The sequence below is a fragment of the Saimiri boliviensis genome, chromosome 10 (assembly GCF_048565385.1).
Source record: "Saimiri boliviensis isolate mSaiBol1 chromosome 10, mSaiBol1.pri, whole genome shotgun sequence".
Lineage (NCBI taxonomy): Eukaryota > Metazoa > Chordata > Mammalia > Primates > Cebidae > Saimiri > Saimiri boliviensis.
This window is the reverse complement of record NC_133458.1, coordinates 90,485,880-90,504,973: the sequence shown is the minus strand read 5'-3', so window position 1 is coordinate 90,504,973 and position 19,094 is coordinate 90,485,880. Positions and strand designations below refer to the sequence as shown.

At 39.2% G+C, this 19,094-nt stretch overlaps 1 protein-coding gene across 2 annotated transcripts in view; it reads right to left on the bottom strand.

Annotated features, from left to right (window-relative positions):
* Positions 1-19,094, bottom strand: part of STK31 (serine/threonine kinase 31) — a 492,334-nt gene that overhangs the window by 345,059 nt on the left and 128,181 nt on the right. The window contains exon 24 of one of the 2 annotated variants that reach the window (XM_074379615.1): positions 12,451-12,970. The exons of the other annotated variant lie outside the window; for it this stretch is intronic. Coding sequence (XP_074235716.1) covers positions 12,740-12,970 — 231 coding nt within the window. The 3' untranslated portion in view covers positions 12,451-12,739. Of the gene's footprint in view, positions 1-12,450; positions 12,971-19,094 lie in introns of those variants that run through there. 2 annotated transcript variants of the gene reach the window in all.

Sequence of the window (19,094 nt, the reverse complement as noted above, 5' to 3'; positions counted from 1 at the left end):
AATTTACTGAGGCTTTCTTTATTCCAAGATGGTGGGCAGGAGGCAGAACTCGTAAGCCTCTCCCATTTGGACAGACAGAACAGTGTATGGCAATTCATACTGTGAACTTTTGTTCCAAGAACCAATGTAGGAACGTATCAGGAAAACTGAAAGAATTCACAGATCGTTTGAAAGATGTGGCACATGACTGCAAACTCCACGAGATAGGCGAAACACTGAGTCTCCAAAGTGTGAGACAGAAAACCAGCTGGACACGGTGGCTCACACCTGTAATCCCAACACTTTGGGAGGCTGAAGTGGGCGGATCACCTGAGGTCAGGAGTTCAAGACCAGCCTGGCCAACATGGCAAAACCCTGTCTCTACTAAAAATATAAAAATTAGCCGGACGTGGTGGCAGGCACTATAATGCTAGCTACTTGGGAGGTTAAAAGAGGAGAATCACTTGAGCCCAGGAGGCAGAGGTTGCAGTGAGCCAAGATCACACCACTGCACTCCAGTCTGGGTGACTACACTCAAGCCTGGGTGACAGCATTGCAGCCTGGGCAACAGAGCAAGACTCTAAAAAAAAAAAAAAGAGACAGAGGGAGAATCTACCTCTAAACATATATCCCCACTGGGGAATCTGAAAATTCACATCAAATGGGAATGGTTTAAACTTACCTAGAGCTAGAATGGATCTAGAGAGTGGCACAAAAATAAAAGTAGAAGCAGCAGTGGGAACAGCCTTGTAGGCACTCCCAGTCTTCAGCTCAAGCCCAAGGAAACCATACCTGACTATATCTCACAGAGACATGTGGCGAAGGGTCACAGGGTAAAAAAGGCTCCCAGCTGAATTCTGTAATAATTTCAAGTGGGCATAAACCCCCTTGAACAGAATCTGGGAGGGAAGGGAAGCTGCAGCAGATGTGAACGTGGGTACGGAGTGCCCAGCATTATGAGCACATGAGGAGAAGCATGGCTCAAAAATAATGCTTTCTTTCTCAGCAGGGAAGATTATAACCTGGGGCAGGTCTGAGTTCTGTGCACAAGCTGCCTGGATCTAAACGCAAGGCTGTTAGCAGGGCACTGCAGGAGTAAGACTGGCCTTGCCAACTTCATGGGAGCTGGGTGAAGCCTTTGACTACCAGTTAATTTCCACTCCCTGGCGAGCTCTTCTGCTCAGCAGAAACAGCCATACTCCCTTCTGGAACATGACCCCACTGGTCTGAGAACCACCTTCCCATCCCCCACAGTGGCTATGACAAGCCCCACCCAAGGAGAGTCTGAGCTCAGACCCACCTAACCATGCCCTCACCTGACGGCATTTCTCTACCCACCCTGGTTGCTTAACACGAAAGACATAAACTCTTGGGAGCTTCATAGCCTCACCTATCACCTGAGAAGCCAAAATACTTCCCCTGGCCAATGTGGGGCAAGCTCAAATCCCAATACGACTACTGCAGCTGTTTCTCTCTTGCAAGTGCCACCTCCCAGAAAGGAGAAAACAACAGCTAACATCACTGTCTGCAACATCCTGGCTAACCGGAGGTCCTGAGTCTGTCCACATGGCACCTCCACAGCTAGCATAACCAACATTCGAGAAACCCAGCACACTGAGCCTATCTACAGCCAATCTCAGAGCCTACATCAATCCTCTGCTACCTCCATCAGAGCAGGTGCTGGTATTCATGGCTGGGAGCCCTGAAGACTGGTCACATCATTGAACTCTGCAGACATTCCCCAGCACCAGTCCAGAGTCTGATAGTCCCACTGAATGGCCAGACCCAGAAGAGCAGTAACAATCATTGTAGTCCAGCTCTCAAGAGCCCCATTCTGAGGGGAAGGGGGAGAGAGCCCCATATCAAGGAATTACCCCATAGGAAAAAAGAATCTGAAAAGTAGCCCTTGAGTTCCACATCTTTCTGCTGGTGGGAAGTTTCTCACAGCAGAGTCCCAACTATAGTGCTGGGAGCAGAAGGGAAAGTCTGCACCTCTATCTCAATAGGAAGGCAGCTTCTATGACCATGAAGGGCCTTGAAGAAGGGGTTCTCGTTCTCCACTGGCACTCTACTGCAGACACAGCTGGGACTTCCCTACAGGAATGCAGCATGGATATACGTATAGACAGCCTTCCTGGAACAATCCAGAGTAAACTCAGCCCCAGAGGAGGATCACCACCCAGATTCAACCCTGCATGAGAGGCAGAGTCACAATTCCTCCCTACTTGGAACATCAACAATCCTATACATAGAAAGAGGTGCCTGTCTCATCTGAATAGTTGAAACACTGTGACAGAAGTGAGGCTGTAAGGTCAATAGCTTATCTGCTGGCCTGGCAGGGGAGTTCAGGTAGCTCCCACTCTTCATCTTGATAAAACCTCAGCACATCGAATAAAAAGCCTCCCCAGCCACCCTCATCAAGGCTGAAACCTCAGTCCACTGTTGAGTATTACATCTACCTACCTACCTTAGCTACAACCAGTGCTTACCCAGGGATACCTCCCCTATTGGCCTGAAGCCTGAATCAACTCGGCAAATTAAAAACTGAGAAAAAATTAAATAAATAAATAAAACACACACCATGAGAGAACAATATAAGCTCCAAGAGATCCCTGCCATTTCAACTTCATAGGAGACCGTAAGCCTGCCCGCACACCAAGAATATAACTACTACAATCAGGATCAGGGAAAGCCAGCACACAAAGGCTCTCTGTAACTAGGGAACTCAGACAGCATCTTCACCCTCACAAGCACCAAGAATCAAATTAGGCTAAAACAAACAAACATTAAAGTCCAGTCCTTAAGGGAAAAAATGAAACTCTTAAAAAAAAAAAAAAAAAAAAAAAAAAACAGTCCCATCAAAAATTCAAGAACAATTTGAAGAAAGAGGCTACCCAAATGAGATGGATCCAGAAAAGTAATTCTGGCAATATGACAAAACAGGGTTCTATAACACCTCCAGAAGACCACATTCGTTCTCCAGCAATGAATCCAAACCAAAAAGAAATCTCTGAATTGCCAGAAAAAAAAATTCAGAAGGTTTATTATTAAGCTACTCAAGGAGGTACCAGAGAAAGGTGAAAAACAACCTAAAGAAGTTAAGAAACAATACCGGATATAGATGAAAAAATTTCCATATAAGTAGCTATCATAAAGAAAAAACAATCACAACTTCTGGAAATAAAAGACCTACTTGGGGAAATCCAAAATACAGTGGAAAGTTTCAACAATAGGAACAAGTACAAAAAAGAATTTCAGAGCTCAAAGACAAGACTTTCAATTTAACCTAAACAAAAACTAAGAAAAAAAGGATTAAGAAAATGAACAAAGTCTCCAAGAAATATGGAATTATGATAAATGACCAAACCTAAGAATAACTGGTGTTCCTGAGTTAAAAGAGAAACCTAAAAGTTTGGAAAATTTATTTAAGGGAATAACTGAGGAAAACTTCCCTGGCCTTGTCAGAGAGCCAAACATCCAAATACAAGAAACTCAAGGAACTCCTGGGAAACACATCACAAAAAGATCACGAAGGCACGTAGTCATCAGGTTATCCAAAGTCAAGATGAAGGAAAGAATCTTACAAGCTGTGAGATAAAGTATCAAGTAACTTATTTAAAAAAAAAAAAAAAAAAAAAAAAAAACCTATCAGATTAACAGCAGATTTCTCAGCAGAAACCTTACAAGCCAGAGGAATTGGGGTACTACCTTAGATAAAGTCTTTATCAGACAAACAAATACTGAGAGAATTTGCCACAACCAAATCAGTACTACAAGAAATGCTAAAAGGAGTTCTAAATCTTGAAATAAAACCTCAAAATACTCCAAAATAGAACATACAGTTATGCCAACGACTAAGAAGTGGTAAAGTTTATGATTTGCTGAGATAAAGGAGAGATGCTAAGAAAAAACTTAATAAATGTTGGCATTAAATACACACTAAAATGACTTGGCACTGGTATGAATTGGACCAGCGGATTCCCGTAAGTTTGAGAAAAAGTTTGCACTTATTTAAAACTGCAAAAGGACAGTTTAATTAGATGAATAATAAGCCTATAAAACTAAGTCAGTTCTATCCGGACAATAAAGCTAGAGGAAAAATTTCCCATATGTAAATGGGAACCTGTGGTTTTTACGAAACCGTATCAGGTCTGCAAATTTACTTCCATTACTGATTTTTTTTTTTAACTTGATGAATGTTATTATCTTGTCAACCTCTATTTCAGGTTTAGGAATACATGTCCTGTTTGTTACGTGGGAAAACTGCATGTCATGGGGGTTTAGTGTACAGATTATTTCATCACCCGGGTAATGAGCATGGTACCTGATGACTAGTTTTTCAATCCTCACCCTCCACCCATTCTCCACCTTCAACTATGCCCCAGTGTCCACTGCTCCCTACTTATATATAAATATATACTCAATATTTAACTCCCACTTATAGGTGAGAACAGGCAGTTTTTGGTTTTCTATTCCTTTGTCACTTTCCTTAGGATAACAGCCTCCAGCTCCATCCATGTTGCTGCAAAGTGGTTATTTCATTCTTTTTACAGCTGTGTAGTATTATATGCTGTATATGTACATTTTCTTAATCCAGTCCATCACTGATGGTGATCTAGGTTGAATCCATGTCTTTGCTACTGTAAACTTTAATATTCACAATACGCATGTAAATAGCTGCCATGAACATACGCGTACATGTCCTTATGGTAGAACAACTTATAATAATTTGAGCATAAACCTATTAACAGGATTGCTGGGTCAAATGGTAGTTCTAAGTTATTTGAGAAATCTCCAAACTGCTTTCGAGAGTGGCTGAACTAATTTACATTCCCACCGGCAGTATGTAAGCATTCCATTTTCTCTGCAGCCTTGCCAGCATCTGGAAGTTTTTGGTTTTGGTTTTGTTTTGTTTTGTTTTTTACTTCTTAATAATATCCATTGTGACTGGGATGAGATGATATCTCATTGTGGTTTAGATTTGCATTTCTCTAATGATTAGCAATGCTGAACATTTTTTAGTATGCTGATTGAACGTGTGTATGTCCTCTTTTAAGAAGTGTCTGTTCTTGTCCTTTCCCTATTTTTAATGGGGTTGCTTGTTAATTTAACTTCCTTACAAATTCTGGGTATCAGAATTTTGTCAGATGGATAGTTTGCAAATACTTTCTCCCATTCTGTAGGTTGTTTATTCTGTTTTCTTTTGCTGTGCAGAAGCTCATTAATTAGGTCACATTTGTCAATTTTTGGCTTTGTTGCAATTGCTTTGGGTGTCTTCATATAGTATCTCTGCGAGGGGCTATATCCAGAATAGCATTTCCTTAGTTTTCTTCTAGCGTTTTTATAGTTGTAAATCTTACACTTAAGTCTTTAATTCACATGTTGATTTTTGAATATGCTGAAAAGGAGGGGTTCAGTTTTAATCTTCTATATACAGCTAGCCAGTTATCCCAGTACCATGTATTGAATAGGAAGTCCTTTTTCCATTGCTTTTCGTTGACTTCATCAAAGATCAGATGGTTGTAGGTGTGCAGCTTTATTTCTGAGCTCTCTAACCTGTTCCCTTTGGTCTCTGTGTCTGTTTTTGTAACAACAGCACGCTGTTTTGGCTACTGTAGCCTTGTAGTATAATTTGAAGTGAGGCAGTGTGATGTCTCCAGCTTTGCTGTTTGCTTAGCATTACTTCAGCTATCTGTGCTCAGTCTTGGTTCCATATGAATTTCAGAATATCTTTTTCTAGGCCAGGTGCAGTGGCTCATGCCTGTAATCCCAGCACTTTTGGAGGCCAAGGCAGGCGGATCACCTGAGTTCAGGAGTTCAAGACCAGCCTGGCCAACATAATGAAACCTCATCTCCACTAAAAATACAAAAATTATCCAGGTATGGTGGCAGGCGCCTGTAATCCCAGCTACTTGGGAGGCTGAGGCAAGAGAATCACATGAAACCAGGAAGTGAAGGTTGCAGTAAGCCAAGATCATGCCATTGTTGCATGCCAGCCTGGATGCCAATGGCAAAATTTCATCTCAGAAAAAAAAAAAAATGAAAAGGAATACCTTTTTTTTAAATTCTGTGAAAAATGTCATTGGTGGTTTGACAGGAATAGCACTGAATCTGTATTGCTTTGGGCAGTATGGCCATTTTAACAATACTGATTCTTCCTATTCCTGAGCATGGAATGTTTTTCCATGTGTTTGTGTCATCTCTGATTTCCTGGAGCACTGTATTGCAATTATCATTGTAGCTATCCTTCACCTCCCAGGTTAGCTGTATTCCTAGGCATTTTATTATTTTTGTGGCTTTTCCCTCTCTCAAATCCACCCACTGAACTTCTTTAGTTTTCTTGGCCTGAAATGCCCTTCTTGCAGTTCCAAGCAACCATAAATCTACTGTCTTCCTCCAAAATGAGTCAAATGTCTATTCCTCAATCTCATCATCTTTCTTTTCCCTTCCTCCTCTTTTGGTGATATACATTATTGCTCTCATAGCTTATTATATGCTGCATCACTCAAAGACTGCCTAGAGCGCAGTGAACACATTTGTCTGCCTTTACATTGCCTTTATGCATATGTATACATATTACAAGAGATATTTATTTCACTGCACAGATACTTATAATTTGTCTCTTCTCACCATTCATTATTTTCATTTCAAAACATAAAATTTTTTTTAAAAAATTATCTTATCCCACAAAATCTGATCCTCACACCAGTTTTATATGAGAAAAGTTGCTAGGTATTATGTGGGGGAAAGGGGAGTTATCACTGTTTATTTTGGCAAACACTGGTCTAAATAAAACTAATTAGGTTTCTTTCCTATAGCCCTTCTTAGAAACTTTACCGTCTAACACGCATGATCAATCTGTAACCATCCAACAGGTTCTTCTTGGCCATTGCCTAGATAGAGCTGACTTATCAAGACAGGGGGACTGCAGTAGAGAAAGAGTTTAATACACATAGAGACAGCTAAATGGGAGATAAAAGTTTTATTATTACTTTAATCAGTCTCCCTGAAATTTCAGAGGCTAGGGTTATTTAAAAATTGTTTGCTGAGCAGCGGGCTATGGAATGAGAAATGCTGATTGGTTGAGTAGGGGATAAAATTACAAAGAGTCTAAGCTGTCCTCTTGCACTGAGTCAGTTCCTGGGTGGGTGGGTGGAGAGGCCACAAGACCAGGTGAGCGCTTACTGGTCTGGGTAGCACCAGAAAATGCAACAGAATGCAGGATCTGAAAAAATATCTCAAATACCAATCTTAGCTTTTATAGTAGTAATGTTATCCATAGGAGCAATTAGGGAGGTAAGGAACCTTTGTGGCCTCTGGCTACATGACTCCCGAGTCATAATTTCTTATCTTGTGGCTCTCACTCGTCAGTTTTACAGAGGTAGTCTGTTCCTCAAGCAAGAAGGGGTTTTGTTTTGGAGAGGGGCTGTTATCTTTGTTTTAGAGAGAAAGTATAAACTAAATTCCTCCCAAAATTAGTTCCACTATGCCTAGGAATGAACAAAAGTGGTTTGGAGGTTAAAGGCAAGATAGAACGGCTTACATCAGATCTCTTTGACGGTCATGCTTTCTCACTGTTATAACTTCTGCAAAGGTGGTTTCAAATCTCCAACTTGGTATTCATTTCATAAACAACAAATCACAAAATTCATTTGTATGCTGAGAATCTCCAAAATCTAGTCTTCAGAAAACACTTAGAAAATGCAGATCTAATACTTTATTTAAAATAGTAAATGTTAAGAAAATAGCAGTTCATCTTTGTCCCCCTTAATTTTCCAAGTTTATTTTAAATCTACTGCTATGCTTTTACTACTGAGTCAACTGAAATTAAATTCTACTATAAAACAGGAAAGCTGAAAGGCTGCAAAGACTTGAATACATGGCAATATTTCCCTTTAGTATTCATCACAACGACTTAAGGGCTTATTAAAACACAGACTGTTGGCTCCACCCCTCACCCTGAGTTTCTTACTTAGTAGGTCTGGAACAGGGACGAGAATTTGCATTCTAACAACTTCCCAGGTGATGCTAAAGCTGCTGATATTGGAAGCACACTTTGATACAGGGGTTTATTCTCTCAACATAAAATCTCAAGGCTAATACAGAGGCTCCAGAATGATAAAGGACACAGTTCCTTCTAACTTGCTGTTCCATCATCCTAGCTCATGGCTTGCCTCCTCAAAATCATCTCATGATCCAAGGAAGCTGCTCCAATTCTAGCCATCATGTTAGCTTCAGGATAGTAAAAAAGGAGTGAACACAGAGGGAACATCTCCCAGCCTTGTCAGCTCCTTTTTAGAAGCCTTATTTGCAAGTACTTAGTCAAAAGGCCTCATTACATACAGAGAAAATGATAAACATACTCTTGCTAAGTACATTGACACTCCAAATAATACTAGGGATCTATGGGATCTATAACTAAAGAAGACTGGATATTGAATAGGCAACAAGAAACTCTGCCATACTACTCAAGTTTACATATACTCCAAATACCAAGTCCTACTGATTTCGTCTCCCAATTATTTTATAACTTTGTCCTATAGGTTTCATCTCTAATTCTACCTCTCTAGAGCTTGCTTTAATCGTCTCTCCCCTACTTTATTACAATTGCCACCTACTATCTTCATCGTAGGTAGATGATGGATTTCGAGCAAGCTAAACCTGCTCATAATTCTTTAATAACTTCACATTTCCTATAAAATAATTAGGTATAAACATTTTATTATTTCATACAAACTCTCATCTACCTGTTCCCTGCCTTTTACTTTATACTGCTTAACACAACAAGCTGTTTCTCCCTTCAGTGCTTTCATGATGTTTTCTCTGCTATTAAGGTAATCCTACCATTTGGGAGGCTGAGGTGAAAGGATCTCTTGAGCCCAAGAGTTCAAAGTTACAGTGAGCCATGATTGCACCACTGCAATCAAGCCTGAGTGACAGAGCCAGACTGTCTCTAAAAAAGGAAAAAAAGATACTCCTGCTACTCTCTTCACCATTTTGACTCATCCTGTATGATTTAACTAACATACTACCTTCTCCAGAAAGCTTTCCTTGACAACCCTCCTCCATAGGAAAAGTACCCCTTTATAATCTCATCAAGCCCAGAGCTGTCACTGGATATTCCATGATGCATTATAATCTGTTTGTATCTCTGTATTTCTCAATAGATGAAAGCCCTCATAAGCCTAAGGACCATGTTTTATCTATCTTTATATTTCCTCAACTGGATACAAAGCAGATGACAACTATTATTTACTGAATAAAAGCACAAGCCTTCATCTCCAGCTAGCCAATATACTGTAAATCCGTACAGGACTTGTCAAGCAATGTAATAACCTTTCCTATCTAAAGTTTCACATTCTAATTACTCAATTTCAAAAGGTAATTAGAATCAGAAAATACTTCATTAGTAACTCTGTATTAGTCTGTTCTCATGCTGCTAATAAAGACATACCCAAGACTCAGTAATTTACAAAGGAAAGAGGTTAAATGGACTCACAGTTCCACATAGCTGGGAGGCCTCACAATCATGGCAGAAGACAAAGGAAAGGCAAAGGGATGTCTTACGTGTAGCAGGTAACAGGTCTTGTGCAGGGGAACCCTCCTTTACAAAACCATCAGATCTTATGAGGCCTATTCACTATCACGAGAACAGTATGGCGGAAACTGTCCCCATGATTCAATTATGTTCACCTGGGCCTACTCTTGACACATGAGGATTCAAGGTGAGAACTGAGTGGAGACACAGCCAAACCACATCATTCCACCCCTGGCACTTCCCAAATCTCATGTCTTCACATTTTAAAACCAATCATGCTTTCTCAATAGTCCCCCAAAGTTTTAACTCATTTCAGCATTAACTCTAAAGTCCAGACTTCAAATTCTCATCTTAGACAAGGTAAGTCCCTTCTGCCTATGAGCCTATAAAATCAAAAGCAAGTTAGTTACTTCCCAGACACAAGGTGAGCACAGGCATTGGATAAATACACCTGTTCCAAATGGGAGAAATTGGCCAAAACAAAGGGGCTACATGCAAGTTAGAAATCCAGCACCCCATGCAAGTCCGAAATCCAGCACGGCAGAAACTTAAAGCTCCAAAACGACCTCCTTTGACCCACAGTCAGGTCACACTAATGCAAGAGGTGGGTTCCCATGGCCTTGGCCTGCTCTGCCCTGTGGCTTTACAGGGTACAGCCCCCACTCCCACCTGTTGTCACAAGCTGCTGTTGTCTGCAGCTTCTCCAGGAACAAAGTGCAAACTGTCAGTGGATCTACCATTCTGAGGTCTGGAGGACCACAGCCTTCATGTCGCAGCTCTGCTAGGCAGTGCCCCAGTAGGAACTGTGTGTGGGAGCTTCGACTCCCCATTTCCCTTCCACACTGCCCTAACAGAGGTTCAGCATGAGGGTCCCACCTCTGTAGAAAACTTCTGTCTGGACATCCAGGTGGTTCCAAAGATCCCTTGAAATCTAGGTGGAGATTTCAAACCTCCATTCTTTATTTCTGTGCACCTACAGGCTCAACACCACATGCAAGTTGGAAGTTGCCAAGGGTTGGAGCTTGTACCCTCTGAAGCCATGGGCCAAGCTTTATCTGGGCCCATTTTAGCCACAGCTGAAGCAGCTGGGATGCAGGGCACCAAGTCCCTAGGCTCCACACAGCAGGGGGACCCTGGGCCTGGCCCACAAACGATTTTTTCTTCTTAGGCCTCTGGGCATGCGATAGGAGAGCCTGTCATAGGAGAGCCTGCCACAAAGATCTCTGATATGCCCTGAAGACATTTTCCCCATTCTCTTAGTGATTAACATTTGGCTCCTCATTACTTATACAAATTTCTGCAGCTGACTTGAATTTCTCCTTAGAAAATAGGTTTTTCTTTTCTATTGCATCATCAGGCTGGAAATTTTCTGAACTTTTATGCTCTGCTTTCCTTTTAAACATGAAGTTCCAATTCTGAATCATATTTTTGTGAATACATAAGACTGAATGCTTTTAACAGCACCAGGTCACCCTTGAATGCTTTGCTGCTCAGAAATTTCTTCTACCAGATGGTGTTTCTATTCCAGATCCTTGAGGAATTGCCACACTGTCTTCCACAATGGTTGAACTAATTTACACTCCCACCAACAGTGTAAAAGTGTTTTATTTCTCCACATCCTCTCCAGCATCTGTTGTCTCCTGATTTTTCAATGATCACCATTCTAACTGGCATGGTATGGTATCTCCATATGGTTTTAATTTGCATTTCTCTAATGACCAGTGATGATGAGCTTTTTTGTATGTTTGTTGGCTGCATAAATGTCTACCATTTGACCCAGCAATCCCATTACTGGGCATATATCTAAAGGATTATAAATCATTCTATTATAGAGACACATGCACAGGTATGCTTATTGCGGCAACTGTTCACAATAGCAAAGACTTGGAACCAACACAAATGCCCATCAATGATAAACTGTATAAAGAAAATGTGGCACATATATACCATGGAATACTATGCAGCCATAAAAAAGGATGAGTTCATGTCCTTTGCAGGGACATGGATGAAGCTGGAAACAAACATTCTCAGCAAACTGACACAAGAACAGAAAACCAAACACTACATGTTCGCACTCGTAAGTAGGTGTTGAACAATGAAAACACGTGGACACAGGAAGGGGAACATCACACACTGGAGCCTGCTGGGGAGTGGGGTAGGGGGATAGGGGAGGGAGAGCATTAGGAGAAATACCTAATATAGATGACAGGGTGATCGACGCAGCAAACCACCATGGCACGTGTATACCCACATAACAAACCTGCACGTTCTGCACATGTACCCCAGAACTTAAAGTATAATTTTAAAAAAAAGGAAATTTCTTCCACCAGATGCCCTAAATCATCTCTCAAGTTCAAAGCTGCACAAATCTCTGGGCCAAAATGCTGCCAGTCTCTTTGCTAAAACGTCGCAAGAGTCACCTTTATTCCAGCATCCAACACGCTCCTCATCTCCATCTGAGACCACCTAAATTTGGACTTCATTGGCCCTAGCACTATCAGCATTTTGGTCAAAGCCATTCAACAAGTCTCTAGGATGTTCCAAACTTTCCCACATCCTCCTGTCCTCTTCTGAGCCCTCCAAACTGTTCCAACCTCTGCCTATTATCCAGTTCCAAAGTCACTTCCACATATTTGGGTATCTTTAGCAGCACTCCATTCTTGATACCAATTTACTGTATTAGTCTGTTCTCAACCTGCTAATACAGACATACCTGAGACTGGGTAATTTATAAAGGAAAGAAGACTCACAGTTGCTCACATGGTTGGGGAGGCCTAACAATTATGGCAGAAGATGAAGGAAGAGTAACAGCATGTCTTACATGGAAGCAGGCAAAAAGCTTGTGTAGGGCAACTCCCCTTTATAAAACCACATGATCTCCTGAGATGTACTCTCTGCTGTGAGAACAGTATGGGAAAAACCCATCCCCATGATTCAATTACCTCCCATGAGGTCCCTCCCAGAATATGTGGGGATTACGGTAACTACAATTTAAAATGAGATTTGGGTGGGGACACAGCCAAACCATATCAAACTCCAAGTAAACTAAAGTTCAAAGCATACAAACTATTCTGTGCATAGCCAAACATCTTTATTTTTCACAGCCTGAATACTAAAGATACAACTGAACTAGTCCCAGAACATTTCTAGGTATTTTTGTACATTAACCAAACTAAACAAAGCTTTTAAAAAGAACATCTGCAACAACAACAGAATAATAATCTAACAATCAAAGTTGGCTTCACCGTTTCTTGTCTTCTCCATACATTTATCCAAGTTCTCTGTCTTTATTTCTTCTTCTTTTTTATATGGGATATATTCAGTATCTTTTTCTGGGTTTGGAACTGATTTCTCTTTTGGTATCAAGAAACATTCAGCATTTAAAACTTGTTCAGCAGTGATTGAACTTCTATAATATATCAAACTACAGAGGAGGGATCTGACTTTATCATCCTGCAAGGAAAAATAGGTGTTACAAAACAAAGGAAAAAAAGAACAAACCTGTAATGAAGGAGGATACAATTCACAAATACTTTTGGTCAGTGATACAGGTCTAAAATCAAGTTTTTCTATTTAGAGTTTTAAAGATTCTTACCAAGTTCAACTATAGTTGATCCTTAAACAGCACAGGTTTGAACTGCACGGGTAGGTCCACTAAGAAGTGGACTTTTTTTTTCAATAAATACAGTCAGGATGGATGGGCTTCAAGATGACTGATGAGGTATCTGGTACTCACCTCAACAAAAAAACTGAAATAATGAGCAGATAATAACACTTCAAATAGATCATCTGGCTGAGTACAGTGGCTTATGCCTGTAATCCCAGCACTCTGGGAGGCCGCCAAGGTGGGGAGATCATCTTAGGTCAGGAATTCAAGACTAGCCTGGCCAAGATGGTGAAACCCCATCTCTACCAAGAGAGTTGTATACCTGAAAGTCAAAGTATAATATCTACCACTATAAAACACACTAAACTATAAAATCTACTGGTAAACCAAACACATAAAGAAGAAAAACTGTTACCACTACAGAAAACCACCAAACCACAATGATAAGAGATAAAATAAGAAACAAAAGATACACAAAACAATGAGAATCAATTAATGACAGAAATTAACCCTCATACATGTATCAACGACAGCCTTGAATGCAAACCAGTTAAACTTTCCACTTAAAAGACACAGACTGGTTGAAAGGATTTTTTTTTAATGACCCAATTATATACTGCCAAAAGATGAGAAAAGATATTCCATGCAAAAGGAAACCAAAAGCAATCAGATGAAGCTATAGCTCTATCACGTAAGACAGGCGTTAAGTCAAAAACAGCAGAAAATAACAAAGAAGGTCATTATATAATAATAAGGGGCTCAATCAGCAAGAGAATATAACAATTCTAAACATACATATGCACCCAACAACAGAGTACCCAGATACGTAAATCAAATATTATTAGATCTAAAGGGAAAAACAGCACCCAACTCTCACTATTAGACAGATCATCTAGAGAGAAAATTAATTTAAAAAACACTGATTATACACTGCACTTAAAGACCAAATTAACCTAACAGATATTTACAGAACATTTTACCCAACAGCAACAAAATATGCATACTTCTCATCAGCATATGGAACATTCTCTAGGAATAGACAATACCTAAGCCACAAAACAAAGCTCAAAAAAGGTTTTAAAATTAAAACCATATCTAGCTTCATCTCAGAAAACAAAGGAAAACTAAAACTCAACAAGAGAAACTGAAAACTATACAAACGCATGGAAATTGGCCAGGCATGGTAAAGCACACCTGTAATTCCAGCATTTGGGGAGCTTGAGGGAGAGAGATCACTTAAGGTCAGGAGTTCGAGACCAGCCTGGTCAACATGATGAAACCCCATCTCTACTAAAAATACAAAAATTAGATGAATGTGGTGGCAAACACCTACAATCTCAGCTAAAAAGGAGGGGAATCAGGAGAATTGCTTGGACCCGGGAGGCAGAGGTTGCAGTAAGCTGAGATCACACCACTGCACTCCAGCCTGGGCAACATCTCAGAAAGAAACAAAAACAAAAAACATAGAAATTAAACAACATGCTCCTGACCCCAGCTCAAAAAGAAACAAAGGCAAAAACACACACACACGGAAATTAAACAAAACGCTCCTGAATGACCACTGGGTCAAGGAAGAAATTAAAGAGGGAATTAGAAAACACCTTGGAGCAACTGAAAATCAAAGCAACATAACAAAACCAACGAGATATAGCAAAACCAGTGTGAAGAGAGACATTTACAGCAATAAATGCTTGTATCAAAAAAGAAGCAAGACTTTCAAATAAATGGCCTGGTGACACACTTCACAGATTAGTAGGAAAGAAAGAATAAAGATGAGAGCAGAATTAAACTAAAAGAAAAAAAAATGCAAGGATCAACAAAAAATTTTTTGAAAAGACAAACAAAATCAATAAACTGCTAGTTGTACTAAAAACAAAAAAGAGAAGCTGCAATAAACACAATCAGAAATGAAAAAAAGACACTATGGCTGATACCACAAAAACACAAAACATAAAGACTATTATGAGTAACTATACATTAACTAACTGAAAAGCCTAGAGGAAACGTATAAATTCCTGGACACATACAACCTACCAGATTTGAATCAGCAAGAAACAGAAATCATGAACAGACCAATAACAAGTAATGGGATTGAGTCAGTAATAGAAAGTCTCCCAACAAAGAAAAGTCCAGGACCAGAGAGTTTCACTGCTGAATTCCACCAAACTTTCAAAGAACTAACATCAATTATCCTCAAACTACTGCAAAAGTTCAAGAGGAGAGAATTCTTCCTAACTTGTTCTACAAGACCAAGGCCACTAGTACCTTGAAACCAAAACCAGACAAGGATACAACAACAACATAAAAACTATAGACCAATATCCCTGATAAACACAGATGCAAAAATGTTCAACAAAATACTAGCAATCCAAATCCAACAGCACATCAAAAACATAATACACGATGATTAATTAGGATTTATCCCAGGAATGCAAAGATGGTTCAACATACCCAAATCAATGACATGATCCATCACATCAATTGAACGAATAGCAAAAACCATATGACCAACCATCTTAATAGACACAGAAAAAGTATTTGATAGAATAAAACATCCCTTTATGATAAAAGCTCTCAACAAACTAGGTATACAAGGAATAAACCTCGACATAGTAAAGGATCAGGAGTTCAAGACCAGCCTGGCCAACATGGTTAAACCTCGTCTCTACTAAAAAATGCAAAATAAACTCAGCCATGGTGGCGGGCACCTGTAATCCCAGCTATTTGGGAGGCTGAGGCACGAGAATTGCTTGAACCCAGGAGGCAGAGGTTCCAGTGAACCAAGACTGTGCCACTGCACTCCAGCCTGGCAACAAGAACAAAACTCTGTCTCAAAAAAATAAGATAGACAGATAGAGAGAGAGAGAGAGAGAGAGAGAGAGACATTCCTCTAAAGAACTGGAACAAGACAAGGATCTCCACTTTCACCACTCCTCTTCAACACAGTCCTGTAAGTCCTAGTCAGAGCAATCGAGCAAGAAAACGAAATAAAAGGCATCCAAACTGAAAAAGAGCAAGTTAAATTGTCCCTCTTTGCAGATGACAGAGTCTTCTATTTAAAAAACCTAAAGACTCCACCAAAAACCTCTTAGATTTGATAATTCTAGTACATCTGCAGGATATAGATCAACATGTAAAAATCAGTAGCATTTCTATAAATCAATAATGAACTAACAAACATCAAGAACATTTATAATAGCTAAAAAATAAATATATTACCTAGGAAGAAATTTAAACAGGAGGTTGAAGATGTCTACAAAGAAAACTACAAAACACTGATAAAAAAAAAAAAAAAACTGAAGAGGATGCTAACAAATGGAAAGACACTCCATACTCCTAGAATAGAACAATTGGTATTGCTAAAATGCCCATACTACCCAAAGATCTACAGATTCAAAGCAATCCCTATCAAAATAGCAATGCAATTTTTCACATAAATAGAAAAAAAATCCTAAATTTCACATGGAACTAAAAAAGAGCACAAATAGTCAAAACAATTATCAGTAAAAAGAACAAAGGTGGAGGCATCACACTGACTTTCAAATATCTTACAAGGCTATAGTAACTAAAACAGCATTTTATTGGTATAAAAATAAGATACCTGCACCTATGGAATAGAATTGAAAACCCAGAAAGAAAGCCACATATTTACAGCCAACCAATTTATCACAAAGGCACCAAGAACATACACTAAGGAAAAGATGCCTACTTCAATAAACGGTGCTAGGAAAAACCAGATATCCATATGCCAAAGAGTAAAAGTAGACTCTCATCTCTCACCATATACAAAAATCAATTCAAGATTGATTAAAGACTTAAATATAAAACCCAAGACTATGAACATATTATAAGTCTAGGCAAAGATTTTTATGGCCAAAACTTCAAAAGCAAAGGCAACAAAAACAAAAAGATACAAATGAGACTATACTTAACCAAAATGCTTCTGCACAGCAAAACAAATAATCCACAGAGTGAAGAGACAATTTGTTGAATGGAATATTTGCAAACTATTCATCCAACACAGGACTAATATCCAGATATATAAGAAACTCAACTCAACAGGGAAAAGAAAACAATCCCATTAAGAAGCAAAGGACAAAAACAGACATTTATCAAAAGAAGGCATACAAATGACCAACAAGTATATAAAAAATGCTCAACATCACTAATCATCAGGGAAATGCAAACCAAAATCACAATGAGGTTTCATGTTACATCAGCTAGAATGTCATTCTTTTTTTTAAATGACAAAAAAAATAGCAAAATGCTAGCAAAGATACGGAGAACAGAAAACTGTTATACATTGTTGGTAGAAATGTAAATTAGCATAGCCATTATGGAAAATAGTACAAATGTTTTTCAAAAAACTAAAAATGGCAACTATCATACAGTCCAGGAATCCCACTACTTGATACTTATCAAAACAAAAAGGAAATCAGTAGATGAAAATTGCACCCCCATGTTTACTGCAGCACTATTCATAATTAATTACAAAGGTAAGGAATCAACCCAAGTGTTCATCAATGGACAACTGGATAAAGAAAATATGGTACATATACACAACAGAGTACTATTCAACCATAAAAAGAAATTGAATTCTGTCATTTTCAGCAACAAAAATGGAACAGTCATTCTGTAAAGTGAAATAAGCCAGGCACAGAAAGACAAATACCAAATGTTCTCACTCATATACAGGAGCTGTAAGAGTTGATCTCATAGAGGTAGAGTGGAATGACAGATACCAAAGACTGAGTAGAGAGAGTGGGTGAGGTAGAAGGGGATGAAGAGAGTTGTTTAATGGGTACAAACAACCAGGTTGACAGAAGAAATAAGTACTAGTGACTGACAGAATACGCTGACTCTAGTTAACAATGTATTATATATTTCAAAATATCCAGAAGAGAGGACTTGATATGTTCCCAAAATACAGAAATGATAAATAATCAAGATAATGGATACCTTAAACACTGACTTGGTCATTACACATTACATACCTGTAACAAAATATCACATGGACCCCACAAATATGTACAAATATTATGTACCAATATGAAATAAATATAGTCAACCCCATCTGCAGTTTCCACATCTGAAACCCAATAGATCAAAAATACAGTATTCTCAGGACTCAAAACCCACAGATACAAAGGGCTTTTTCATACACATAGGTTCCACTGAGCCAACTGCAGAACTTGGGTATGGGTGGATTTTATCTGTACCAATCCCCTGTGTAAACAGAGGGATGACTGTGCTTTTTTAAAGAAATAGATTGCCTCCAGTACTGAAACAATGAAATTGAATTACGGGGAAAAAATGTAAAAGGAAAAAAATCACAGCTGAAATCTCTCGAAAACAACTGAAATGCAAACAAAGAAATTTTATTACTTCCCTTCTCTCTCTTTTAACAAGGTAATGGTTAGAATTTGACACTATTAAAATGTCACAATGAAGCTTCTCTGTCTGGAAGGGTAAACTTCTTCACCTAGTTAGCTGTTTCTGGTTTCAGTTTTTAAGTGACTACCCTCTAGGATCTCCTCTACTGCCATTATCATTATCATCATCATTATGGGAGCCAGAATTTATTATACCCCTCTATTCCAAAGAACATTATTTGTATTAGCACATGTAAATAATCCTGTTTGCTCTTCCATTATTTCGACCTCCAAAGACAACTTGGTATACCTTTTATTTGTCTCTTACGATTATTCCAATCAAAGCACATATTACATTGAATAAAAATAATCTGCTGGCCAGGCAGGCACTTTGGGAGGCCAAGGTGTGTGATCACTTGAGGGCAGGACTTTAAGACCAGCCCAGCCAACATGGTGAAATCCTGTCTCTACCAAAAGTAAAAAAATTAGCTGAGCATGGTGGCGCATGCCAGTAATCCCAGCTACTCAAGAGGCTGAGGAAGGAGAATCACTTGAACCTGGGAGGTGGAGGATGCAGTGTCAGAGATCACACCCCTGC